Consider the following 18,991-nt stretch of genomic DNA (forward strand, 5'->3'; position numbering starts at 1 on the left):
AAAAAAGCATTCTTGTTTTTATTAAAATCAGGGCTGAGGATGTGCTAGGTGGTTTCACCTGCTGTTTGAGTAATGCATTTTGTGTGCAACATGTAAATATTATGTTTATTTTGAACACTGTCTTTTTTTTCTTCTGCAGGATGTTTCTGGTAGTTCAGTTTATAGATGAACAAAAATCTGTGTCTGTTATACCACAGAATTGGTACAGTGATGGCACAACCTTTTGGCCAAATTATAAGAGCGATCAAAGACTCAACAAAGCAGCAAGATATGCTAAGGACCAGGCCCAGACTGGACCAAGCACTATGTTAGAGTACTAAAGTCCTACGGTAATTGAAATGTTCAAGATATGTCCCCAACTTAATCCCTTTCACCAGAGAAATATTGCTGTAAAATATTAGTTTCTTGATATTCGTTTTTTTTTTATAGAAAAGCAACAAATATTTGTCTAAAGCCTTATTTTCATGTTGTAATCATGTGATTTTTCGCTGTCTCCAGGCCTCTTTTCCAACAACCTTCATACTAGTGTTCATGAGAAATCGGGGCCCAATTCACACCTTTCATTAACATGCATCTCTAGTGATTGCATTTATCCAAATTGAAACCCAATCTTACTTTCTCATGTAGGTCTCTTTACAATTTTTCCTAGTTTCACTTTGGTGGTTAAATGCTATCAAACTGTGATGCGATTACAAAAAAAGAAAATATGTGAATGCTAGGTGTAAATGGGGCCTAGGTAGTAGTGATTTAAAAAAATCACAGAAGTGATAATGTTATATTGCACATTGTTTACATCACCTGACATTAACTTTTTGAAATGCTTTTAGGAGATTACATGTCTGCATGGCAAGGGATGAAGAAGTCTTTGATTTGTCAAACTTCAGAATTGGATACAGATGGTGAGGAGGATATAGGCAGCGTGAAAAGAGCAACTAAACCAATGTAAGTTTGATTCAACTTCACCTGTGTTTTGTTGAATGTATGAAACCTTTGTTTTGAGTAATATATGCACATTCAATCTTCTGTAAACGGCCACTACTATGGTGACACTGACTATGAAAGTGAACATGAAGACTTAGCTAAGAAAACAAAAGTTCCCTTGACAAGATCTTCAAAACCTCAACAGTCAACTGGACCTCCCCACATTCTGCACCTCAGGTACCATCACCACCTTTACCTTGTCGCTCACCACCACATTCTTCGCTTCAGGTGCCACCTCCTTACCAGTCACTATTGCTCTCTGAAAATACATCTCAACAAATTTCCAGGAACCTTCCAAAAATGCAAAATACTTCTGAACTCTTCAGGCCTACTTACAGAGTGGGTCGATGTGGAACAGAACCAATACCTTGCACTGGTAAGTTATGATCGGACTATTGATTGTACTTGTTTCACATATTCAACAACCTTTTGAACATATCGGAGCATAAGTCAACAAGTTATTAGATATGTTATGGTATTTGTTGTCACGTTCATTTTGTGCCAGTATATTCCTTAATTTTTAGTGTTTTGGTTTTTAAAATGTCAAATTATATATGTTCCAAAGGATGTTCTTTTAACGTGTATGAGAGTTGTGTTTGCTCCAAAGTGCAGGAGTAGGATTCATTGCATTTTCCAATAAAGAACAAAGTATTCAAATGAATAGTATCCTTTTTATATTTTGTTGGTATTTATTTTTCAGCTGCAGATCTTCATATCCTCACATTGCTTGAACATGTGAAGCACCAGCTGTCACAATTGGCTGTCATGATCAGTTCACTATCTGGGCGGCTAAACATTGAATGCTCACCTGATATGCCTGAGGAGGTCCAGTTTCCTCTACAATCACTGGAGGAAGTGGATGATTTTGAAGCCTGGTTGAAACAACCAACCAATGCTTTGAAGAAAAAGAACACGGTATGGACTGTAAAGCTAGACTTTGTTCTCTTTCTGATTTTGTTTAATTTAAAATATTCACTTGCATTTTGTGTCATAATTTTAAACAATTGCTAATTTTTTTTGTACATAATAGGACGAGACCAAATCTTCACATTATATGCTAATCATAGGCAACATAAGAAACTGTCAAATCAAAGTTACTTCTCAATGGAAAAATATTTTGTTTCTAAATAAACTAGTTTTAAAGTATGACATGACATGGGTAGAATGTGTGAAATAAGTCTGCATTTTCCTTTTTTTTCTTTAGTAATTATTTTTCTCAGGGGAGTACTGTGTATTTTGCACACAATGCCCATGTGACTTCTCAGTTATTTGTGCATGGCTGTTGTGCTGGAAGTGGTATGTACTCTTTAGCTTTAAAGTCTGAAAAAAAAAATATATCATACATATATATATATATTTAAAATACAAGAAGAACAGTTTAACCATTGCTTGCATAAAGCTGTAGTATTTATATAAGTGTCATCCCAAATTTGCATTAATATAGTTGTTTTAGCTGTTAAGTGGGTTATCTGTTACAGGATGTTTATTGTGTAAGGGACTATGCTTAGCAAAATATTTAATAGCTCTACAGTTACAAGAAAACTTCCTTGTACAATAACAAGAGTTGCAAATATAAATTATTTCATTTGAGCTTTCTGAACATTACAATCCATGAATTTTGTGCTTCCTTTGTTATATTCTTATTATTACAAAATTAATGTCTACTGGATTGAATTACAGTTAACATTATGGTTAACATTAACTTTAATTTGGAAAGTGTAACTTTTGAACAATATTTGTCAGAATGCCAATCATCACATCAAAGTCAAAAGACATGTGCTTCAGAGTGACAAATGATGCCGTTTCTGCATATATTTTAATGTTTAAATTCTAAAGCCACTGCCTGTATATTATCTTTTGTCCTTGTAGATTTCTGTACTGGCATCTATTGGAGGACAGGATACCAAGCGTGTCACTTGGAATATTCTTTCACATATTTTTGGAGATGATGTAGCAAAAAAGATAAACTGGAAGGGAGTGAATGAAAAACGGGCCTTCAGTCAAATGGCAACCAAAACTCTAATTATGCGTAAGTATCAACAAATCCAATTATATGAAATTAGTCTAATTGTATTAAGATATTACATTTTATGCCTTTGTTGGCTCAGTGGTAGTGCTGCTGCCTTGCAGTAAGGAGACCAGGGTTTGCCTCCTGGGTCCTCTCTGTGTAGAGTTTGCATGTTCTTCCTGTGTCTGCTCTGGTTTCCACCCACTGTCCAAAGGCATACAGGTTCAGTATATTGTAAAATGGCCTTTGTGTGTGTTCACCCTGCGATGGACTGGTGTCCTGTCCAGGGTTTGTTCCTGAATGTGCCCCAAAGCTAGCTGGGAAGGCTCCAGCCCTCCCTGACCCTGGTCTGAATTAAGCAGGTTAGAAAATGACATGACATATTATTTTAAGATAGACCCTAAATATTACAGATTTCTGGAAAATAGCAATTATTAAATAAAAGAATTTTCCTGGTCTCTCTCTAACACCTTCTGCTCGTCCTAAAACTCCTGCCACATTCTTAGGAGTACTTGGAGTTTCCTCTATATTAAGAAAGATAATTAGGAGAGGGTTTCTGGTTTTTATGCATTTATTTAAAACAGAGTCATGTATTTAAAATGAGTTAATTGTACTATTTTTATCCACAACCCCAAATAATAATAAGTAAAGAATAAGAGAAAAACTGCAAAATTAATTCAACCTTACAATTGAACTGTTGTGAATTTTTCTATATTAATTATTTTTACACTTGCTCCACAAAAAAAATCTTGAAGGTGTGAGTAGGTCAGTCCACAATCTGTACATAGCCTTTATTGATCAGTATTAAAAAAGTTCACTAAAATCAAGCATAAATGATTTCATATCATTAGTAAAACTTTTGCCTCTCCTGTATTCAAAAAGCTTTGCTGTGTGGTCATTATGCAGTAGTGCAAGTGCCAATCCTTAAAGCATTGGGTGGAGTGGTAGCTCTAAGGCTAAGGAGCTGCGCTGGTATTCCGAAGGTTGCCGGTTCAAATCCCTGTCACTGCCAAAAAAGGCCACTGCTCTGCTGGGCCCTTGAGCAAGGCCCTTAACCTGTAATTGCTCCAGGGGCGCTGTACAATGGCTGACCCTGTGCTCTGACCCCAAGGGGTATGCGAAAACTACCAAATTCCTAATACAAGAAATTGTATAAGGCAGAACAAAAAAAAAAAAAAAAGCAACTGTTTGCCATTTAATGTTTCTGATAATTATTTTTCTGTATTTGCCTGTAGGTGCAGTTCGCCAGAGTCATGTGGCAGCCAAAGCTACAGATGTGGACATTAATAAATTTGTCATTAGGTGGTTCAATTTGGCATCTGACCGTGGTGGTGGTCGCAAGGAGTGCTGCAGGAGAGTGCAGGCAGCAGTGCCTTCTGAATCAGGACTGATGTAAACACAATTTAATAGTAAAGTTTATTGCTGTTTTACTGTTTTGGGTAGATTTCTTCATTTTTGTACTTGCATCCTACACTTATCTGCAAATGTGCTCATTTTATATTTATATTTTAACCATGTTACTGGATATTTGAACTGTTAAAATACTCAATATATTAATATATTATGTTTGTTTGGACATGGTGGCGCAGTGGGTAGTGCTGCTGCCTCGCAGTTGGGTGATCTGGGGACCCGGGTTCGCTTCCCGGGTCCTCCCTGCGTGGAGTTTGCATGTTCTCCCCGTGTCTGCGTGGGTTTCCTCCGGGTGCTCCGGTTTCCTCCCACAGTCCAAAGACATACAGGTTAGGTGGATTGGCGATTCTAAATTGGCCCTAGTGTGTGCTTGGTGTATGGGTGTGTTTGTGTGTGTCCTGCGGTGGGTTGGCACCCTGCCCAGGATTGGTTCCCTGCCTTGTGCCCTGTGTTGGCTGGGATTGGCTCCAGCAGACCCCCGCGACCCTGTATTCGGATTCAGCGGGTTGGAAAATGGATGGATGGATGTTTGTTTGGAATTGTAGTGTATGTTGACATCTTTTGATCCATGCAACGCATTGAGTTTATATAACATGACAATAAATAAACCAGTTATATACTGAAAGTTGTCATTCAGTTATTTTTCTCGTAACTTTTAATACTAGACACTTAAATTCTATGTAGGAGGGAATATGGACAAGAAAATACTATTTAACTCAACAGGGCATGTAGGTGATATTGCTACAAATTAAGGATGTCTTGAGTTGCAGTTTTTTTTTTTTTTTCTTGTTTTTTTTTTCATGCTATGTGTTTGGAAAGTGCCACCAACAAATGTATACTCCCACCAATGCAGCTGGAGTTGAAGTAAGCTAGCATCTCTGTAGAACGCTTTTGAGACCTTGATTAGCCCATTCCTTGATTTCCTGATGCTGTTCTTATAGACCATGGCATAATTAGGTATAATTAAATATTAGAAGGATGACCCTGTATTACTCATTCATTAAGGCAAGATCATCATTTCATTTCATCTACATTTTTTCAACATTTCAGCAGAGGTTAGCCCTATAGTATTTGCCTTATCCAGATTAGAAGCTCAGGTAATTTTAAGAACTTGGCTCTAAAGGGGCCAGATCTGGCACAGAGTCAGTCTGGGGCTGTAACGGATGTGTGCCAGAAAAGGCCCGGATTTTTACAAAATTATTTGATGCTGGTCCAGCTCTGGCTTAAATCTGGCCCAGGTAAAAAATCCTGATCTGTGCCGGTATTGGGCCATTGTGCAAAAAGACACTGGACCAGGTCTGTATGCCAGATCTGGTCCTGATGTTATAGTATATCCGGGCCATATCTGGAACTGTGTCCATTTGCTGTCTGGGACATCCCACTCTGATTCGGAAATGCCCTTACTCAAGCCCTTTTGCTGCCTCCCATCCGCACGTGTGTGACAATATATATATATTCACACACTTTTATATAGTTTTTATTGATTTCTACAATTAGAGACTAGAGAAAATAACTTTATCACAACCAGTGAGTCAGCAATGAAGAATAAACTTCCAACCATAAGCTTTAGCAAAACAACTCCTTTTTAACCACGTTGTGCTTCCTGCCACTTCAGCCCTGTGACATTTATCCAACTGAACACATTATTAAAAGTTATATAACAACCTTACCACATAGAGTGATACAGTCATGGACAGTCAAAACTGAAATGGACTTTGATTTTGTAAATGACACATAACCGAGCATGCATTATTCAATGAATGAAAACAAAATTTTATTTAACTTTGAGTTTTTTTTTCTTCTAATGAATATTTAATAGAACACTGCAATAATATAGTAGAAAGACGTGTAACCAGAAAAAAGGTGTCATATGGGTTGGGTTGAAAAAGAACAGCTGTGTCAAAGACAGTCCGTTTGAAAAGACATTACAACAAAATAAAAAATATTGTATTCTAGTGTAGAGTTCTTTTCGAAATTCGTTTTAGGGAAACGTCGTTAATGGTGGTAGAAATGCAGGGTCTTACTAACATTAAGAAACACAAGACAAGAACCGATCCCACATTGATGTTAGTGCATCATGTTGTACACACATAAGCTTGAATAAATTAGTCGCCATTCATGCTAACGTAATGACAAGAGTTTAATAGTCGGGCTCCAAAGTGCAATGTTTCTGTGCTTGAACATGAGAAGGACAGATTGAGTTTTACTTCCAAGTTTTTAAAAGAGTCGTCCTTTCACCTATGGCTGTATTGACAGGGACCTCCCAAATACAACACCCCACATAAATAAAAGCTTAAACCTTAAGCATCGACTTTACTTACGTATGGGACACGCGCGTTATTTTCTATAATGAGTGGTTGCTAATACTAAACTAAGCTTTTATCAAAGTATGAGGCAAATTAAAAATGAAAAGAGCACATAATTGGAATCGTCCTCCGCTGCAAAACTCTGAACTCTCCTTTGGAGAAGTAGCAACAGCACAGATTAATCAAAAATGAAAGTCGGAAGCCACTTCGGAGGATTTCGGAAAGCAGATCGATCGGTCGGTCGTCGTCTTCAAATACTGTCCCCTCCCACCTATACTCTCTCTCTGCCTCTGTCTCCGTCCCCCTCCCTCCCCAGTCTGTTTCTTGGTGCGGCTATATGGGCTGTTTGATGCGGAAGTAAGCGATCGGCAATGTTCAGCACTTATTTTCAAAGTAGTGGTTAGCCGTAAACCTTATCGGCGAGACAGTCTTATGCGGTGCACAGCGGGTAAGGGTTTTCTTTTTTTTCCATAATTAGAAAGTGTTCTTTATGTAGCACTGTTAGGATGGTATCAGCTTTAATTAAGTTTTAAAAAGTGACCGAAGAGTTTTAGAAATCATTTGAATCACTAGACTGGTGAGTGGTCAGTCTTTTTGGAATAACTGATTAAGTCAGTGCCTTTCCATCACAGTTAAATCCGGCGATACGGAGTGCTATATATCAAAAATTATGTCATACGGGTTTAAGAGTCAAACATCTGGGATATCACGATCATATCTAGGATTGAATCTGTTCAAGGAAATCGTCAAGACTACAGTTCGAGGAGTATTTGTCTTGATTTATTCAACTTAAGAATGAAGCAGTTTGAAATTTGCTAGTCTTGTTTCATTTCTTTCAGTTAACTGCAGCCGCCCCAGGAGTAACGAAAAAAAAGTCATATGATGTTGTCGTCGTGCGAGTTAAAATTTATGCCGACCTAAAGTAATATCATACCAATGTACCACGGCAGCATCTGACATCTTTCACAGCCCCAAACATTTTCTGAGAAGAAATGTTTGCCTTGTTGATTGAAACTGACTTTGATGTGATTGAAGAGGGTATTGTTCATGGCTCTTTCACAGTCTCTTTCTTTCAATTTTGCTGCACAAGAATGAGGTTGGCAGGGTGGTGCAGTAGGTAGTGCTGCCACCTGAAGGACTAAAAATTCCAGTGTAGAATTTGCATATTCTCCCTTTGTATGTGTATCTCTCTAGGCTTATGTTCCTCAACACATGGTGATTAGATTAACTGGGGATTTCATTTTTCCCTGTAATAATGTAAATGTGGGTAAGAATGGGTGTACGAGTAGACCCAGAAAACGGTTGGTGCCCTGCTTAGGGATGTTTATTCTGTTAAGCCCAGTGCTACTGCTTTTGTGACCCTGAATTGTGTTAAGCAGGCGAGTATGAGGGTGCTATGTTATTTAGGATTTGCGGGAGCATCAGATTCAAAACAAATGAGAGCTAGTTTTAATAATATGATAAGGTTGCTTCCCACTTTCCCATGTGGTATACTGATGATCTGGGATCTACACCTAAGAGCTGACAAAATTTTTTTCTTCACTTCACAGTGTTGTATATTCATAACCTCCACTTGAACAAACCCTGGAACAATGCAATTACATTTAGATAACTAGTGCAAAGTACTACATAGCACCAAACAAGAAGATTAATTATGAATACATGAAAGGAGATCCTGTGCTACAGGGAACAAATCCTGGAAAGGATTTATATAAGTACATTGACACTGTGTTCTCATCCTCCTGGCAATATGCAAAAGCAATTGAAAAGGCTAATAAAATGTCAAGATTTATTGTAACAACTGGAATACAAATCAAGGCAGGTTCTGCGCATGCTCTTTAATTGTCAAGTGAAACCTGACAAAGTATTGCATACAGTATTTTCCTGACAGAGCTCTATATTTTAACTTTACAGGCGCTAAAAGAAAATTAATGAACCTTCAGAACAGCTAATTTGGGTAACAAAATGTGACATCATAATATGTTAATAGATTAAATTTTGCTTTGCATGGATAATCTTTATGAGTGTACTTTATTATCAAGGATTTATTTCTTTAAAAGAAACTGTTTTTAATAAACACGTGTACTGTTTGGTAAAAGTGATGCAGTAAAACAGGAGGTTGGAACACAATTTGTTCACGCTAAAATGAAAGCACTGAAGAACCAATTAAGTTTAAGTTATGTTCTAAGTTGGCTGAAAATAGAGGGCAAACAGATGGGCAAGTTAATTTGGGAAGAATTAATATTATTTTGGTAATCTTAGCATGTAAAGAGTATAAATCACATTCCTTCAATTGTATGTTGGATCAATACTAAAATGTTGACTTTGCTATCAATATCAAAATGATTCTGAAGCAAATAACGGAAAACTTTGTATTACCTCCTGCCACCAACAACAGTCACTGCGCCACCTCACTAATTTCCTGTACAGTTTGTTTACCACTTCATTGTCATGGCACTGAAGCATACCACTCCTTCCAAATTTGCATTCCTCCAAATTCTTATTCTCTTCATCAGTAGCTTTCTGACTCCTCTGGCAACAGGTTGAGCACCTTCTGCCAACCGACCAGGGACGCCTTCCACTTTTTTTCCACCAGCCACTGCCCCTCTTTGCCTTCCTAGACAATAATATGCAACTGCAGAGCCTTAGCACCATACGTCACCGCAGGTCCATGCCAGCAGTAATAGGACAGAAGTTAAGGTTAGGGGTTAATATGGTTAGCGTGTAGGATAAATGGTTAAGGTTAGGGGTTAGTATTCCTAAAGTTTGAGTTTGATGTGATTGGCGTGTCTTATCAATTTGATTTGTGACATCCTTTAAACGTTTAATACCAAACTTCTGATCTAGATATGTGGTGATGTCACTTCCGCCTTGAAACTGCTGGCATAGGCCCTGTGGTGACGTGTGGTGACGTATGGTGCTGTGGTTCTGCTGGTTGATACATCTCTTCCTAGATCTCACTGTGATGCATCATTTGCATAACCATCCTCTTGTTCCGAAAGCACTCTGCATGGAAGCTGTGCAGCTACATAGCCTTTGGAATTGCTAGCCCAGTCATTACAATATGTTTAGAATCTAGAATGTTTCAACACACTTCAGAACGTTCATGAGGACTAATAGATGTTATTAGTGAAATGCGCACTAATTAAAATAGTGTGCAATGCATAGACTTGTTTGGGGATTAATGCTCTTTAGTTCAGTATTTGTATCACACTTTACAGAATTACAATGATTGGAAGTGAACTAGTTTGTCTGTCTTTATGAGTTTGTGCTGCGTGAAAATGTTGCACTTTTTAACCCATCGAAATACATTAATCATAACTTTTCTTATTATGTTGCCTCCTTTGGCAAGGTTAGCTTTGTAAGTCCGTTTCCAGACAACAGCTACAATATCTTAAGGTTCAACTTTTTTTATTTGCCTTATAAGAAAAGTATTTCCATATTTCACTTTGACTGCCCTGTTTACCAACAAGTTGGGGATGACTAGCACTATCAGCCGTTTCCATGTCTGTTTTTGTAACTGAATTGATGACTTATGTAATAAAGCTCAGCTAGCGTTCTTTGGTTTTCTGCTAACTACACAGATTCAGCATTGCATATGTAGACAAATCTGTTCGGTGCTCTGGGTGTCTATTTTTCCGACACAGCGCTTACATTTCAATAAAGACAACCTAAGGCAATTTCAGTCACATTATTCATGTAGTAAGATTGCCAAATTTTGTGTAATGCTGGTATAGTAGTTTTAAAAAATTAGTAGTTTAGAACATGGTATACTGTGCAACACTACTTCATATTTTGACTTGTTTTAATTTGACATTTTTCAAACTTTACCACCGTTTTATTACACTTGCACTAGAAAACCTATATACATCCTCTTTCGGACGCATTATGTCAGCATTCTCTGGCCTCTGTGGTCCAGAAAAACTGGACACCTTTTCAGTTACTTGCAGTTTCAGGAATTACTTCAAATCCAAGAATAGTGCAGGGAGAAGCTGATACACTTCAGTTCATTCTAAACCACAAACTTGGCAGAGTTTCTTCACAAAAGAGATCCTTCCTTTCATCTTATGTAGTTAGACTAAGTGGTGTATAGAAGTCTGAACAGAGGAGTTCTCCTAGTGACAATAACTAGAAGGAGCAAGTGAAAATAAGTTTGTGTGATTTATCATGGTGAGAGCTTGGATGTTCAGAAATTCTGTGCCCTTCCCCCAAATGTAATTTTTAATATGAGTTAAACTTTCTAATGGCTTCTGTGCCATTGTAAAGGTAGGGGCTAGGGGACTCAGCCAGCAAACACTACAACTGTCTTCACCAAGACTGCTTTACTAAGAACATCACCTGCTTTTATGGCAATTGCCTTATCAGAAGCATTTTGCTGTCTTGTGAGGAGTCATACTCTTCTTCAAGACATCAAGGCTTTTTAAGTTCAAAATATTCTTAAAATATATGATCTTTTTTGGAGTGCAGTTAATTCTTTAATCAATCAAAGTGCCAAGTAGTATAAAATATGACATTTTCAGGTTGAAAAAAATTATTCTGTTCCCTATACCTAACAATCTGGCTTTAGTCAGGTCAAAAGAATCTAGCATTCTTACACTCTGTTCATTATGTAGCAAACATTCATTGCCTTTGGGGCTATAATCAAATGTGTCTGGGCCTATGTTTTTACTAAAGTGTAAATTCTGCTCTCTTGAATTTTGGGGGCTCAGTTTCTTTAGCGTTGAGTATGGGAAACTTCACAGATACCTAATCGCTACGTGCTAAACTGTAAGTCATAGGTTCGCCTGAGCAGTGACCAACCGTTGTTCAAACTGCTAAAAATTAATATTTGTACTACAGTAACTCCATACTTGCAAAGTTTTTTTGGGATGGCTAAATAGTATAAGCTTACTAGTTTGTTAACATTTGTGGAGTGTAAAAACAAAAAATCCGTATGGTATGGTAAAGACAAATTTCTCCACTACTAAATACATGCAGAGCAAGTGAAAATAGTCTGTAGTGGATGGCCATAAATCTCAAACAAACCAGATTAATTTCACATGTCCAATAATTAACTCTGCTCTCATGAAAATTTGCATTTAAGACGGAAAATAGTAGTTTTTTATTTTGTTTTATTACAGACACTGATTAAAAAATAGAAAAAAAAGTGTATCCTATCAGATGCAATCTTTAACAGAATGACTGGATGAAATAATGAGACCAATCAACTAAACACTCGATCAGAATAGATTAAATGGCTTCCTCTCATTTGTAAACATTTTAATTCCTTCTGCTCTGTGGACTGGCTGTAATGCTGTGAACAATGGACATGTAGAATTTTTCATGAATACTAGCAGTGGAGCATAAATACTGAGCAGAGTTAATTATTGGACATGTGAAATTAATCTGGTTTGTTAGAGATTTATGGCCATCCACTACAGACTATTTTCATTTGCTCTGCATGTATTTAGTAGTGGAGAAATGTGTGTTGCCTTGCAGCTTAATATCCAACTTGTAATATTGACCGGCAAATACTGTGCACATTTCTTTTTCTGTCAATATACATTATGCTGTTCACAATCTATTCATCAGAGTTTAAATGTAAGACAGAAAACATTCATGTATAATGAGAGAGGCGTAAAGCTACCAGCCATGTTTGAATCTGGCATTATATTGTTCAGTTATCCCGTGGTGGGACAATACTGCTGATACTGGTGGCGCATAAAAAACATAACTGATTGCCCCCGATATAAGACAATGCTTCTTTAGCTCAGCACAGTAAATAAAGAGTTTGTTTAGTAGATGTGCTGTTAGAGTTATGAGAGAGTTTAAATTTTGTCTGCTTCTGTCACTCTTGGTATGCCCCCGATGTTTGCACCAGTGCATATTGGCATCTGGCTGGCCTCAGCTGATATATTCTAGTGGGAATTTATTTATGTAATTATTTATTTATTTTGTGAACCAAGTATTAAAAGACCCAGTATCAAATAGGAAGGGATACATGCAGACCTGGGGCCTCATTTATAAAACTTTGTGTGGATTTGAGTGTGAAAATATACAAACTTTCTGGGAAGCTTGTGTTTTAAATGGCCTTCAACTAAGACATTTCCAATGGGCTCTGCCAAGGAGATTTTTTTTTTGAGAATGCCTGGAGGAATAGATTATTTGTTATTTAATATGATAAAAGGTAGGAAGTGATTTTTTTCTTTAGGTGTTTACTTTTTTGGCAACCTCTATAACAGACGACTATTATTATTATTTTTTTTCTGATGGGTTTATTGATATAAAAACTCTATAAACAGCAGTAGGCACTACTGAGCCCCAAACTTCCAAACACACCAACACAAACACAGATCCTGTGTTCAAATAAAGATTTTATTTTTCATAAATAGCTCTTACAGACACTCTCTCAAACATCGCACAAGCACAAAACACAAACAATATTCTTCCCTCTCTTTGTCTTTCCTTCCTTCCTTTCTTTCTTCCAAGGTAGCTCTGTCCTCTTCTACCTGTATTTGACTCCCTGAGTGAGGAGGGGTGGCTTCTTTTATACCAGACTTGGGAGTACTTTCAGTGCCTCCACATTGTATCCAGTAAGCACTTCCAGGTCAGGTGGAACTTCCCTATAAGGAGGAAACCTCCTCCTCCCCACAGCTCCCTCTGGTGGCTCTCACAAAACCCAGCAGGGCTGCCCAGTGCAACTCCAGTTCCCATGAAACCCTGTGGGAGTGTATATGGGAGGCCCATCAGAGAGCTGCTGCCACCTGCTGGACTGGGGGAGGCAAATGGCTTTGGGTTGTGTTTTCCTCCCATCCTTTCCTTAAAATGACCTCCCAGCTGGGTAAGAAACCTTGAACCATCCTGGCCAGGATGCCAGTCCAGGCTTGGTGCTCATGCTTGGTGTTCATAACAATGTATATACATCCATCCATCCATTTTCCAACCCGCTGAATCCGAACACAGGGTCACGGGGGTCTGCTGGAGCCAGTCCCAGCCAACACAGGGCACAAGGCAGGAACCAATCCCAGGCATGGTGCCAACCCATTGCAGATGTATATACAGTACTTGGTTATTAAAAAAATGTAGGGTTACAAAATGTAATACAACAGCATTCTCACACCTGCTTAATGTAATTCTATCCTGGTAGAACTAGAAATTAGAAAATCTGATTAATTTTTTTTTTAATATTTTTATTTTATTAATTTTCATTGTAATCATTCCATACAAACAGATCAATTTATAACCCAGCAAATTTGAAGACAAATCAAACCCCACCCCTGAGAAGGAGAGCTTAGCTAAAGGAAAATTGCTTTAAGCTTTTTAATAAGGCAACATTAGACAAAAGAAGGGGAGAAGTAAATATCTATATTAAAATAATATTGATTAAATCCTGCCAAGTTTTGAAAAAATTTTGTACAGATCCTCTAACTGAAAATTTGATTTTTTCCAATTTCAAATAATATAAAACATCAGTTTCCCACTGACTTATAAGAGGAGAATTAGGATTCTTCCAATTTAACAAAATAAGTCTGCGTGCCAAGAGTGTAGTGAATGCAATCACTGTTTGTTTGTCCTTCTCCAATTCAAGTCCATCTGGAAGGACACCAAACACAGCTGTTAGTGGGTTAGGAGGGATTGTGATACTAAGGCTGTCTGAGAGGCACTTAAAAATTTTTGTCCAAAATGATGTTAGTTTGGTGCAGGCCCAGAACATGTGACCCAGTGAGGCAGGAGCTTGGTTGCAGCGCTCGCAGGTTGGATCCTGGCCTGGAAACATTTTGGACAGTTTTAAGCGAGACAGATGAGCTCGATATATAATTTTTAGTTGAATAATTCTATGCTTTGCGCATATAGAACTCGAGTGAATTCTCTGCTTTGCTACCTTCCACTCCTTTTCTGATATATTGATTAAGAGATCTTCTTCCCAATGTCCTCTTGGATCTTTGAAAGGTAGGGACTCTAATAAGATTTTATATATTGCGGAAATAGTGTTTGTTTCCTCGGAATTGAGCAGTATTTTTTCCAGCATTGTGGAGGGTGCAAGGTGGGGGAAATCGGGCAATTTCTGTTTAACAAAATTTCTAATTTGAAGATAGTAAAAGAAATGTGTAGCTGGGAGGTTAAATTTTGAACGTAATTGTTCAAAAGATGTAAATATGTTGTCTATATAAAGATCTCTGAGCATTTTAATCCCAAAACTTTCCCAGGTATTAAAAACTGGATATACTTGCGAAGGTTGAAAGAGGTGGTTCCCTTGCAGAGGTGCCACTGATAAAAGATTTTCCATCTTAAAATGCTTCCTAATTTGGTTCCATATTCTGAGTGAGTAAAGCACGATTGGGTTATTAGTATATTTGCGATAACTTTCATTTATTGGAGAGCAGAGCAGGGAATATAAAGAAGTACTACAGGATTTTACTTCTATTGCAGACCAAGCCTGTGTATGTGCATTTATTTGTGTCCAGGTTTTTATGGCTTGTATGTTTGCTGCCCAGTAATAAAACTGAAAATTAGGTAAAGCCATGCCACCTTCTGCCTGAGGTCTTTGTAGGGTCGCTTTTCGGATACGTGGGTGTTTTGAGTTCCAAATGAATGAGGTTATTATTGAATCTAACTGTTTAAAAAACGATTTATTGATATATATTGAAATGTTTTGAAATAAAAAAAGAAGTTTAGGAAGGATATTCATCTTAATGATGTTAATTCTTCCGGCTAGAGTGAGATGAAGGGTTGACCATCTATGCAAGTCTTGCTTAATTTTTTCCATACAGACGCCAAAATTTTGTTGATAAAGAGCTTTATGTTTACTTGTGATATTTACCCCTAGGTATTTAAACTGATCTGCTATGGTAAAAGGTAGGGTGTCTAATTTATTATTATATGCTTGTGAGTTCACTGGAAAGAGTATACTTTTATTCAGATTAATTCTAAGACCAGATATCTTTTGAAATTCTGTTAGTGCTGTTAAAACAGCAGGGACAGTGTTTTCTGGGTCCGATATATATAAGACCATATCATCTGCATATAAAGAAATTTTCTGTTCCAGTCCTTCTCTGACAATCCCCTTTATCTGATGAGAATTTCGGCAGTGAACCGCCAGTGGTTCAATAGCGATTGCAAACAACAGTGGCGACAAGGGACATCCTTGTCTGGTACCACGTTCTAGTTTAAAGTAGTCTGAGCAAATTTTATTAATACAAACTGAAGCTTCTGGACTGGTATACAGTAGTTTAATCCAAGCACAAATATTCGGGCCAAACCCAAATTTCTCCAATGCAGTGAAAAGGTAATTCCATTCGATCATGTCAAATGCCTTTTCTGCGTCTAATGATAGTAATATCTCTGGGGTGTTTGATTTTGCTGGTGAATATATAACATTAAACAAGCGTCGGAGATTTGAAGATAGATGTCGGCCTTTAATAAATCCAGTTTGATCTTGTGATATTACCGAGGGCAGCACTTTCTCCATCCTTCTAGCTAGGATTTTTGAGAGTATCTTAACATCATTATTCAGGAGTGAAATTGGTCTATATGATGCACATTGTAACAAGTCCTTATTTTGTTTAGGAAAGACGGTGATTAATGCTTGTCGAAATGTTTGAGGTAGTATTTGGTGGTCTTTAGCTTCTGTAAATGTTACCAATAAGAGTGGAGCTAGCTGAGTGGAGAATTTCTTATAAAACTCTACGGGGTAACCATCAGGGCCTGATGATTTCCCGCTTTGTAGTGACTTTATAGCGTCTAGTAATTCTGTTAGCGTTAGAGGTTTATCTAGTTCCTCAGCACTTAAAGCATCTATTTGTGGTATTTGTGAATTATCCAGAAATGCATTAGATTGCGTGTTGTCTTCTTTGGGCTCAGTGGAATATAAAGACTTATAGTAATCTCTAAATGTGTGCATTATTTTATTATGGTCGATGATTTCTTCTCCATTCTTGTTGGTGATTACTGGTATTGCATTGTGAACTTCTTGTTTATGAATTTGTTGAGCTAAAAGCTTATTAGCTTTTTCTCCGTGTTCATAGTAATGCTGTCTAGACTTATAAATAAGTTGTTCAGTTTCTTTAGTTGTTAAGATGTTAAGTTCTGTATGCAGGGCCTGCCTTTTCCTGTGAAGAGCTTCACTTGGACGCCTGGCTTGTTCATCATCTATTCTAGTAATTTCATTTCTTAGCTCTGACACTTTCTTGGTTTCTAATTTATTTCTATGGGAAAGATATGAAATAATCTGGCCTCTTAGGAAGGCCTTTAGAGTTTCCCAGAGTGTTCCTACAGAAACCTCTGTAGACGTGTTTGTCTCTAGGAAGAAGCTGATTTGTTTGGATATAAATTCTGTGCAGTTCTCGTCTGCCAATAAAAGAGGGTTAAGACGCCATCTGATTAATTTAATGCAGAATGAAAATCTGCTTGGACACAGGGAAAAACACACAAGCCCCATATAGACGATGCAGCAGTATTAAGCGCTGTCCCACAGTTCTGCATTAAATTGTAATATCTCCAAACATTGGAACCAAACTTGATTATTTTTGTACCATATTTCAACATTTAGGTATTGTCATGCCTTTACAGATCTCCCAGTATAAGTAGTATTTTTCCTATTATTGCTATTTTTATATACCCTCGAATGAGTAATTGTATTAAAATGTACAAGTTTACACTGTCCTTTCATTTAAATACTGTGACTATTGTTTCAGTTGTAGTGATTCTGTTTTTAACTAGTACTGTATTAAGATGTCTGTATAAGATCTATAAACAATCTTATTTTATTCTGCCTGCTTTCAAAAATGAACCCAAACATTACATATTGAATCATGACCACATTCACTCTGGCAAATTTGCTGTTCTTCAAATGATAAGTCATCCCTGAACATTTGCCCCAACATGACTTTGAAAACTGCAGATTTAAAAATAGATTTTTTTTGTAAGATGTGTTAGTGATAGGATGAATGTCAACACCTTTATAAAAATTGAAATGAGGTATTTTTTTGGGTTGTGGGTGACATTAATAACAACTTTAATTTGTAATGTCTTATTCATTCATGCAAGTTGAATCATTGCTTAATGTAAATGAAACAAAAAAAATAGAAAATCTGGGCATATGATAAAACTGCTAATAAAAAGACTCGACCAAGACTTTAAAGAAGAAACGTATACAGCACATGTGATGCTCACATGTAAGGCATTCCAGGGGAGTGTTTCTGTAAGAGAGAAAAATACAACTTTTTCTTTTTGTTTTAAGACTTGCATTGTACTTGTAAAGGAACAGTTTCCCACAGTCATCTTTTTTTTACAGTTTATGCCATTTGTTTCACAGTGCCCTGCTCTGCGCCTTTGACTTTTATTGCAAATGCTTCAGTTTAAAGCATAAAATAATGAAATGCTAAATTGGAAGACTGCAGATTGTGTATTTCAGTTACCCACAGACATTTCTCTGTGAATGAAAATAGCTGTGAAAATTTGAACTTGGGGAAGATTGTGCCTTTAAGGACTCAAGCTATGTGATATGGCACTAACAGTATTGATTGTTTATTTTCAGGAAAAGTTTGAAAAAGAGTTCTATAAAAGAAAAATAACAAGCCTTCTGACTGTATAAGAGCAAGCACTAAAGAGATTGTACAGAAAATTATGGTAATCTATTCTTAATAAAATTAATGCAGTGACAGCTTTTTCAGCACCATTAGAAGGCACAAAAATAATTTTACATTTTTTATCTGCACATTGCATTTCTGAAGTGTTTTCTTCATTTTAAATGTAATGTATATATTGGGATTGATTTCCTGGAAAGCATGTATAACACTGAATGAAAGAGAGTTCCATTCTAATTAAATATTTTCAGTTAAGGCAGAATCTAGAATGCAAAAATGGCATCTGGATGAACGAGATACTGCTCTGAAATTTTCAGTTCTGTAAAGAAGTATCTGGGTAAAACAGCGATCATGCCTGAGCATGCTACTGGAACAAACATGGACACTATCTGTGAAAACTTGAAGCAGTTTGTGGCTGCTACCCTTTTATCACACAATGTGCAATGTTATAAAAGAAAGGAATTTCAAGTTTCAAACACTGACCATAGTGTTGTCCTAGTTTTAACACATTTTTTTACATTTGTTTTTTTAACTTCTTGTTTCATTTTACTTATCAAAAGAATCTTGTTGGCCCATTTGAGAGTTTTCTTTATGTTTGCCAGGTTAGGTGCCATACAATCTGCATACAAGTCAACTTAATACATTAAATATACAATTTTATTATGATAATCTGATAGTTCAAGGATTTCAGCATATTCAAACAATGCAAGAATCGAATGAAT

General features: G+C 37.0%; 2 protein-coding genes across 2 annotated transcripts in view; both read left to right on the top strand.

The window, feature by feature from the left end:
- The first annotated feature begins 1,183 nt into the window (after nt 1-1,183).
- LOC127526846 (uncharacterized) lies at nt 1,184-4,444 on the top strand. The gene is made up of 4 exons (XM_051923907.1): nt 1,184-1,357; nt 1,682-1,896; nt 2,851-3,010; nt 4,225-4,444. The coding sequence occupies exons 1-4, from the start codon at nt 1,282-1,284 to the stop codon at nt 4,383-4,385; spliced, it is 612 nt and encodes a 203-aa protein (XP_051779867.1). The 5' UTR covers nt 1,184-1,281; the 3' UTR covers nt 4,386-4,444.
- A 2,590-nt stretch (nt 4,445-7,034) lies between these two features.
- Nucleotides 7,035-18,991, top strand: part of slc29a3 (solute carrier family 29 member 3) — an 88,828-nt gene continuing 76,871 nt past the window's right edge. The window contains exon 1 of the mRNA XM_051923905.1: nt 7,035-7,153. The gene's annotated coding sequence lies outside the window, so the exon portion shown is untranslated. The remainder of the gene's footprint in view (nt 7,154-18,991) is intronic.

This window comes from Erpetoichthys calabaricus, chromosome 2 (assembly GCF_900747795.2).
Source record: "Erpetoichthys calabaricus chromosome 2, fErpCal1.3, whole genome shotgun sequence".
Classification (NCBI taxonomy): Eukaryota; Metazoa; Chordata; class Cladistia; order Polypteriformes; family Polypteridae; genus Erpetoichthys; species Erpetoichthys calabaricus.